At 41.3% G+C, this 9,428-nt stretch overlaps 1 protein-coding gene across 1 annotated transcript in view; it reads right to left on the minus strand.

Annotated features, from left to right (window-relative positions):
- Positions 1 to 392: 392 nt before the first annotated feature.
- The window catches only part of MAT2B (methionine adenosyltransferase 2B), a 10,313-nt gene continuing 1,277 nt past the window's right edge, over positions 393 to 9,428 (minus strand). Inside the window, exons 2-7 of the mRNA XM_026047496.1 lie at positions 6,099 to 6,293; positions 5,199 to 5,313; positions 4,758 to 4,910; positions 4,271 to 4,464; positions 3,407 to 3,520; positions 393 to 2,448 (exon numbers count right to left, since the gene is read on the minus strand). Of these exons, the coding sequence (XP_025903281.1) occupies positions 2,278 to 2,448; positions 3,407 to 3,520; positions 4,271 to 4,464; positions 4,758 to 4,910; positions 5,199 to 5,313; positions 6,099 to 6,293 (942 nt within the window). The 3' untranslated portion in view covers positions 393 to 2,277. The remainder of the gene's footprint in view (positions 2,449 to 3,406; positions 3,521 to 4,270; positions 4,465 to 4,757; positions 4,911 to 5,198; positions 5,314 to 6,098; positions 6,294 to 9,428) is intronic.

Genomic DNA, 9,428 nt, shown 5'->3' on the forward strand with positions numbered 1-9,428 from the left:
AACAGGAAATAAATGACCTAGTTTTATTTCCCCACTCAGTGCTTACAGGTTTGAGGTTTGGATTTAATTTTCCCTCAGTATGCAAAAAAAAAAAAAAAAAAAAAAAAAGTGCTTCTCTCTCCTTCCCAGTAAAATGCTCTCATCATGCTCCCCAAGTGCTTTACCTTTCAGAAGGAATTACATTTCCGAGGGAAGCACCAAGAGGCCCTTTCTCTTTCCTAGCACAACTGCTCAATTGAAAATGCTTACAGTGGTAGGAAACCTACTCCAACACCAGGGAATGAATAGCCAGAGCACTTCCCAATTCCTCCAACATCCTCCTCCTCAAACACTTAGTTTCACGGTTCTGAGGAAAACATAAATAAACCATAGAAGGTTTCCAAACTGAATCCTGAGTTGAGCTGCTTGCTCACAATCCAGTACGGGGGAACGGTTTATCTCCAATAGCCCTAAAAATCCACACAGCATTTAATATCTATTAAAACATTTCCTTGCTAAGCATTTTTCACCTCACTCTATTTACTCTCAGTTTAAGAAATGGCATCGAGGTTACTATGAGCAGCTAGTTGCCTGCAGGTGCAAAGGAATGTGCTATGAACATTCATGCTCAGGCACAGAACATTTCAGACTCATGGTTTCAAAATCTTCTGCACCTTTTTTGTGTGTACCTTTATTTCATTCCCAAAGCAGTGGCACACTGAGAGAACCCCTAATCTAACCCTGGAACTACATTAAATGAATTGAAACCAAAAGAAAAAAAAAGTACACCATTCTAAGGGCACAGATTCCAATAAGAACAAGGTAAACAACTTAGGTGAAATAAAGAATCAACAACTGTTTCTGATACTGGTAAGGAATATTTATTGTAATTGTGGAGGGGGGTTACCATGTGTGCATTTGGACTTCAGGCCAAGAAACACATCAGGATTATGAACTCCTAGCACATGCCAGCTGGAATTTACTGGAATCAGATTGAAAGCTGACCTTTCCAAGGCAGCTCGTCCAGTTGACCTGTTTTTGCCTTTAATTAGTCACCTCTCAGAGGTGACCCAACAGTCACCTCTCCCCTACCTTCTTCCTCCCAACCCCCCTGCGTCATTCTCAGAAAAACAGATTATCCAAATGCAGCTCATCTTAGTTTCACTCATCATAGGCTGGCAATCTCAGAGCATCTACATTGTTGATTCCAACAACCTCAGATGGAGGCTAACCTTGAACAAGCCTGTTCTTCCACTTGAGCTCGGAATTGAGTACAAAAGTCAAGACCAGCCTTGAGCAAAACCAAGGTTTGCTTATAGAGTTGTGGTTACATTATGACAGTACAAACCTTCAACCTACCTAACTTGCCACTACAGAATAAGCTGCCTTAGTGCAAGATCAAGGAGTGTGCAAAAGAAGCTACAGTGCTATAAACAATTGAAACGCCCTTCCTTCCATCTTCTGACTAGCAATATCTTCCTACCACTGTTTCCACCAATCCCCAAACCAACCCCTTCAAAACACAACACCTGATGCTTTTATACAACCAAAACCCCAAAGAACAAAACCAAAACTTCCTCTCTAAATGAGCAAAACAAAAGCGCTGAAGTCAAAACTACTTGCTCCCCACCATCTAAACTCCAAGTCACCATTAAAACAAAAGCATACAATGTATTATACAAATATGAAGATGCAGGCATTGAAATACAGAACATTCTGAAAATATTTTAAGCATAAAAAGTACACTTGATCATTGCAAAAATAAAGTTTCACTTTCCTAAAAACATTTTGATCAGAGCTCAAGCAAAACCAACATTTAACTTGAATCATTTATTTTAACTTGAATAGAACACCTTTCAAAGCTAAAACAAAAAGCTCCCGGATTTTTGGTGATCAAGTAACTAACCATGTCTTTTAATGAAGAGAAACTGTATATGTAACAATAGCACAGACMTTAAGCATTAACAGTATATATATCTGCCAAAAGGAAGTCTACAAGTGATCCAAGTCTTTCTTACTATCAAATGGTACTGATTACCAAGAACCATAATTCACTAGGAATAGATATCAAGGTAGACTGATACAAATGGAAGGAAAAATTCATCACTTGAAATAGGCTCAGTTTCTGTCACTGAACTTTTTTTTTTTGGATAACAATTTCACTAGTGCAAGACCGTATGTTTACCTGATTAAATGAAAACTCATAAATGTCACAATTTAAGAACACGCATACAAAACTATTCTTTTTTTCTTTTAAAAAAGTGCCACATAACATAGCTTTACTAAAAAAGTTACAAACTAATGGAAGACTGTCTGCCTCCATCTCTTGTCAATGAGGAAAGGCCACAGTGATTCTTTGATGCCGGCTCGAAACGGGGTCCTCTGACCTATCCCCAGCATCTCCAGCTTGGAGCAGTCCAGCTGAGCGTTCCGCGGACGAAGAGCACCCACAACTGGGCAATCAGTTATCTTGGAAACAAATAAAGAATCAATTAGAAGTTACAGGGTAAACAACAACTTTTYGAATTTCTCATTCAGTTTTCCATAGGGGTATGTTGTGTCTCCTTTCCCTTAATCAATTAGACTAAAAAAGAAGTTATTCTTAAAAGATGCYAAGAAACACGTCTAGCACAAACATGTACGGTCCATTCAATTTCAGTTGTTTAAATATTTTAGCATTTGATTGCCACTCACTCTCTCTGCTTCTCTACCTTTTATTCCTATTAACGGCCTATGAACAAACTCTAGAAGCAAAACATACTGAAAAAATATTGACAGAGCCATGCCTTGATCAAKACACTTGGAGAATATGATTAGAAAAGAGGAGAGGGGCAAGGAGAAATCAGGGTTCTCCTTCCTTTTCCTCTCTATCTTTCAAACTTGATTTTAGTTCCAACCTCCGCTTCAAAATCTTTCAAATTTATTGCGTATCCAAATCAAAATTTATTATTATGCTAAACTTAAATAACGCTATCCCTCTATCTTTTAAATTCATCATTTTTGAGTGTAAATACTGCAGCACAATTCTTTTAAACAATGTAAAATGATCTGAGGTTTAAGCACATGAATTCAAGAATTATCTGGATACTGAAAAGTTCTCAGAGTTTCCTACCTTCAAATTCATGTTCTGTAAATATTTAGACCTAAGGCTAAAAAAATGAACAAAAAAACAAGCAGACCATAGTTATTCCCTTATGAGRGAAACTGTCATCTCTGCATAACAACAAAAACGCAAAATCCAATTACTAAGTAATTTGGATAATCCAACAGGTCCAAGCAGCCTTTTTTCCTGACTTAAGATACCAAACCATGTCCTTAGCAATTGCTGTGCTGAACATGCAAAYGATCCTGAGAAGGCAGCTTGCTTGCAGAGCTATTACTGCTTCAAATGACTTACATATTTCTACAGCTTGCACACACCACTTACGGGTCTCAGGTGGCTGCTGGGAAGGTTGAAAGCATCTGCAATCGCACAGGCCATTTCATACTTAGTCATCTGCTCGTTGCCAGACCAGTGAAACGTTCCTTTTACTGATGGGTCCTAGGAAGAAACAAGAAGCCMAACTGAACCTAGTGCCAGTGATGCCTGAGCAATAATAGGGGCAAAATTATGTTCTGACAGATGTGTTGGGACAAATCAACAATAAATATGTGCTGGAGATGACTTGCATACTTTGAAAGTACACCTTATATTATCTTGATGGGCCAGCCCCTTAACTATAGTATAATGTTGCTAGTGCCAAGTTTCTAAGTTCAAAGTCCACTTTAGATGATCACTTCTCAAAAATGCTGAACAATTACACTTGTTCCCAACTTCTCCTGTGTTCTATAGTATCAAGTAGGCAGCCCTTTTCTCAACCCAAGGTGGTGATCTTCAAGTGTTCAAATTGACTATTTCCATCTTATTAAGAAAACATTCTAGGACATCTTTAAGAGCTGTGCACAGTCACTGAARTAACACACACTTTTTGTCCAAAAAACAAATTTGCAAGAAGTATGTTAGTGTTGGCTCAGTATTTGCATCTCTCCTGCATATTACAAGAAATCTAACCATTTTCAGACTGATCTGTCACTCCACTGACTTTCGTTTCAAACATCAGAGAAACACAACAATCACGGAAAGGGAAGGTACGGTTGTATTGCARATATTTTGCTCCTCTCCCCCCTTCTAAAGGCTTTTGGAAACASCAAAACCATTGCAGGTTGTACACAGCAGTCAGGTTTTCAGAAGCAAAGCCAAGAACTCTTAACTGTTGTTGGCCTTAAGAAGCTTCTTTCTTCAGTTTCTTACCAGCATTCTCTTCTCTGCTAGTTGTCTGCAAACAGCTGCTACATCTTTGACATAAGTAGGAAATCTTTGTTGCCAGTGGTCCATGTTGGCCGATTTATTACTGAACTGGACTTTATCAAACATAACAGTCACAGCACTTTCCTCCAGTCTTTCTACTTCTCCATACAAGATGGGAATCCTAAGCACTGCAGCATCTAAAAAGAATTTAAACCGATTAGCAGGGTTATGAATAGGGGTGACAACTAATGCAACCTAAAGGATGTTTCAAAAGAGTCAACAAATTCTTTATATTAGACAGGTATTTCGTTTTTGGTTTCTGCTAACTACTATGTTTGTCCTCAAATAATGATTTGGCCTTCAACTCAATTTCCAAGCAGTAAGTTTATGTGAATTCATTTCCATGTATACTGTTCATTACCACAGCATAAGCTTTCATCAATAAGGGGGAAAACCAAGACATATTAGACTTTTCCAAGTGTACTCTTACCTTCATTATTTTCTAGGACGGCCTTTTCTCCTTCCAGTTTTGTTTTACCATATAAATTCAGGGGATTTGGTGCGTCAGTCTCTTTATAAGGAGGACTCGTTCCATCAAATACATAGTCCGTACTAATGTAGATGAGAAAAGCTCCAATTGAAGCTAGAAAGAAAACGGAGTCCATCTTAATTCATGTCTTGTTTGCAATCTGGATAAAACCCTTAAACCTCCACAGCATCTCATCTCTTAGCAGCCCCGTTCGCTCCCTCTGCTGATCTCTTCCCTAACCCTTCACTTATGCGTGACACTGTCCTTGCAGGAGATGAAAGGACTACCCACTGCATGGAGATATGACATTTGGCATTTTAAGTAACTAAACACATTTAGGTTTGTGTATCAGTGAGTACAGAATCTCGACAACAAAATCAATCCGCGAGGCGGCCTCTTTACCTGCCTCTTTGGCCAGGTTGCCTGAAGCGGCCACATTGAGCTGAGAAGCAGAATCGGGGTGACTTTCTACAACATCCGGCCTTCTCTCGGCAGCACAATGCACTATAACGTGAGGCTGCAAATTCAAGACTCATTTTAAACAAGGAACWTGATCAAAAGATTACAGTTCTACCCTAACTCTAGAGACAGGCTCTCAGACAAAAAAAAACATTTCAAGTAAGTTGCAACAAGTAATACAAGTAGCAGTGTTATTTTTAATCATGGCATTTAGAAGCGTCTTTTACTTACAAAATGAGACAGATTCAACCTGCCTCAATATTTCATAATAAAATAATAATAAAGCTTCGGTCGTTAGTTTTGCAATCATCATATTCAGTAACTTGAAACTTGCAGAAAGTTTCTTTAACTCAGCATAATAGAAAACATGGGAAAAACAATAACATACTGCCACAGAACCATACCTAAGTGTTTCCTAAACTCTTTTTAGACAAACCCTTTACCTGACATATAAATTACCACCTAGATATTCCAAGCCATTTTCTAGAATGGTTCCCTGCTTAATAAATGTCAGGTTTTAACTACTTCCCTTATAAGGTTGGTTGAAAATACATTTTTTTTTTTTTTTTTTTCCTGCTTAATAAATGTCAGGTTTTAACTACTTCCCTTATAAGGTTGGTTGAAAATACATTTTTTTTTTTTTTTAACTGTACCACAGGCAAAATAGCCCATCACTGAAACTGGGGTTCTTCATCAAAACTTCTTGATACTAACACATCTATTTTTTTCTTCCAACTACCAATGCAAGTGTGGTGAGACCTGACCAAGCTCTCTAAGGCCATTATTATGAAAAGTCCACTTGATCTGTTTCATCCTCATCTAYTTCATACTCCAGAAACTTACCTGAAAATCATGGACAATGTCATGAACTGCAATAGAGTCCAGGAGATTGATCTGCTCAAACCTGGGCTGCGCTCTCCTGTATCCACAGCCCACCGCATTCCAGTTGTTCCCATTGAATTCTTTGAACACAGCTCTGCCAAGAAGCCCGGTAGCACCAGTAATCAAAACCCGCCTACTGGGAATCTCAACATCTTCCTAAGGAAATAAGAAGAGARCATTTTTTTTCTTTCTTTTGCTACTTAAGTGTTTTTATTTTGTCTTGTTCTTATTTTTTTTAAGCAAGGCTGCAGTTAGTATTTACATACTGTGAATATTTGGCTATTCTATTATTTATATTGTATTCTTACTGTGTAAGTTATATGCTATGACACAGACAGGGTGTCTATCTGGACCTATCTCCAAGGTCCACATCATTTTAAATCTTCAATTATATTATAGATCAAGAATTTATCATAGTTTCTTTTTCAAGTGGTGTATTAGTCTAAGCAAAGACACAGCTCTTGTTTATTTTCCAAAAGCATCCACAAGTGATGCACTCCAATAAACACTCCACACGGACAGCACACAAAAACTTGACTTCAACCTCAGCATGTTCAGTGCTTAAGATAACAGCACTGATATCAGTTAACACAAAGTTCATTGCTCTCTCGCACCTCCACTAGGATCATCAACTTCAAGAGAGCAATGTAAGACTGAGCACTGGCTGCACAAATCTTTATTCTCATTCTGTGCCTTCTTTCTGTCTGCATCAGGGCACAAGAGGCTGCTACAGAGCCAAGTCGCTGTGGAGGCTCGTACGCACACACCAACACAGCTTCACATGCAGGGAATCCACCAGCCTGGCATCTCCTGAGCTCGTCACGTACAACAGCAGGTCGTGACAGGGGCTCCCTATCCAGAGGGGTTCTGCAGGGAGCTCCACGTGCTCAGGAAGCTCCAGCACTCGCCAGGCAGCAGATCCTGCTCGGAGCTGCTCTGTCCGGTTCTCCGGCAGCAGGGATTGTTCTTCCCACAGGGCAGGCAGGGGGCTCCACTACAAAGACAGCCAACTCCAGATCAACAGCCTGTATTTCTGAGCACGCTGCATATAACCTGCCAGGATAAGGCCTGGGCCAAGGGCAACTTCTTCCTGTCTGTACCAGCCAGGAACTAGGGATTTTATCTGGACTCCTTGAGCTGAATGACAAATAGAGAAAGGGCGGTTTCAAAAGTGCCATTATCTTTCCAGTCAGTTTCACCTCTGACCAGGAGTTGCTGCACTACCATTAAGGCTGCACAGCTGACTCTGAAAAGTGGGGAATTACCAGGACTTTTTTTTTTTTTTTTTTTTTTGGGGTACTTTCAACCTTATCAGAATCTGGTTGGATTGTCATAGAACACAGTTAAGAGAATCTCCCCATTAACTTAAAGAACTTATTACTGAAAAGAGCTGAAAAGGTCACAACAAGTATTACATACTTTTTTTTTGTCTTAAGAAATAACAGCAAATAAGACGACAAGACTCACAAAAACTATCATTCCTAAACATTGTTYAACTATTCCATACACTACAGAACTCCATATGCTATATGCTCATATCATTTATTTCTCYAAGACTGGGCCTCGTGTTAGCAGCCCAGCTTGCACGGAGCACAATGACTCTCTCCCATGCAGCTCGCATCCCGCTGCCCTTTTCTGCAGGACCAACTCACTGCAGTCACTGCTGTCTGGCACTCAAGATAAACGACAGGCGTCGCCCGTACAGTCCCACACGGTGACTACCAGCTGGCAYGGCTTCCCCTTGCCCGAGGTTAAGAGCTCATGCAACATAAAACCCGTGTGCTAGAGCCTTCCCTGAGCGCTGCCTTGTCCCCTGGGGGGCCCCTGGTGCCACCAGAGTCCCCAGTCCAGGGTTGGCCCCCGACAGACGGGGAGCCCCGCGACACAGCCAGGGAGCCCCCGGCCTCAGTGACCACCAGACCAGCACAGACAGCCACCAAGTTGCTTCCTGTGAAACCAACATTTAACTCCTACAGCTCCTTCCCTCTTGCAGAAAATTAACCCAAAGTGCCCAGGCCAAGATAATCCGTAGCTACCACATAACAGTGCAGCATTTTTTCTGCTTTGTTATACATACGTTTTTCCCYAAGTATGACTTGAGTATCACGAACAAAAGGTAAAAAAACCAAACTTTTTAAATTATTCATTTAATAAGTTACGTCCTAGAGACCCCTTCCCAGTTATTATGTAGATAATGAACTATATGCAAAGATAACGGAACMCTCTGGAATTAACTGCTGCTCCTGCACCTGGAGCTGTAGAACCACAAGGAATAGGAGCTCCTGCTCAGATGGGCCCAGCTAACATATCTGCTCAGCTCCCAAGCAGCCATTCTCATTCAAATCAATAGCTTGGAAATGCACAAAAAGTCCCTTTAACRCCTCATTTTGAACAATGCTCCCAAAAACCTGAGCCATTTCCAAGCTCTGTAATAAACTAAACATGATTGTTATGCTTGGCCAGGTGGGCAATATTCACTAAGGACTAGGCTCAAGTCAAGAACAGATGAACTGCACTCAGAACTTGCATTCACATTAAAAGAAAATGCAAGCAATCATGCTGAAACAAAAAAGAAAAATCAATAACTAAGAAAGCTAAGATTACTTCGTACATACTGCTCAAAAGAATCCAAGAGAATGATGAGCAAAAATAGCCAYATATAACAGGCTTCAAGGTGAAAGCCAAGATTCCAGTAATTAAGTTTCACATATCAAGGAACAAGGAATCAGGAACTTGTCAGCAAACAGATCACCGTGAACACCAACAGTTCCAGCCCCCTGTGACGTTCCCTGGAAGCTGCTGCGGGAACTCAGCTCGATGACAGCTCCCGGATACCCACAAGCAAAGCGGCCCCAGCAGCACCCGAAGGCAACGACCAAGCGGGTTCCTCATCCAGCCTGGCCCTCATCWTCCACGCAGCACAACCCGGGAGCTTCCCCTGGAGCTGCGGCACCGGGAAGCCAACGGACACGCTCCGACCCCACCACCTGCGGAACGTCACCTGCAGTAAAACGCGCCACAGCCAACTACAGATCAACTGAAAGGCGTCTGGGTAACTACCGTACAAAATGCTCTAACAGAACCAAAATGCTGAAGTGCAGCAAACTCAGCAAGCAGATTAATTGGTGTTGTAGGCAAGTGCGGCGAAGAGAATTAATTCCCTGCTGCACAAGAAACGCAAACCACCGAACTRCGGCAGCTCCTCGAGGAACTGCACCCGGCGCCAGGCCGAGGCCAAGAGGCCGCAACCACGGCACGGCGGCCGCGGGCCGGGCGGCCGGCGCGGCAGCC

This window comes from Nothoprocta perdicaria, unplaced genomic scaffold, assembly GCF_003342845.1.
Source record: "Nothoprocta perdicaria isolate Ctin4 unplaced genomic scaffold, notPer1 scaffold_5, whole genome shotgun sequence".
NCBI classification, from domain to species: Eukaryota; Metazoa; Chordata; class Aves; order Tinamiformes; family Tinamidae; genus Nothoprocta; species Nothoprocta perdicaria.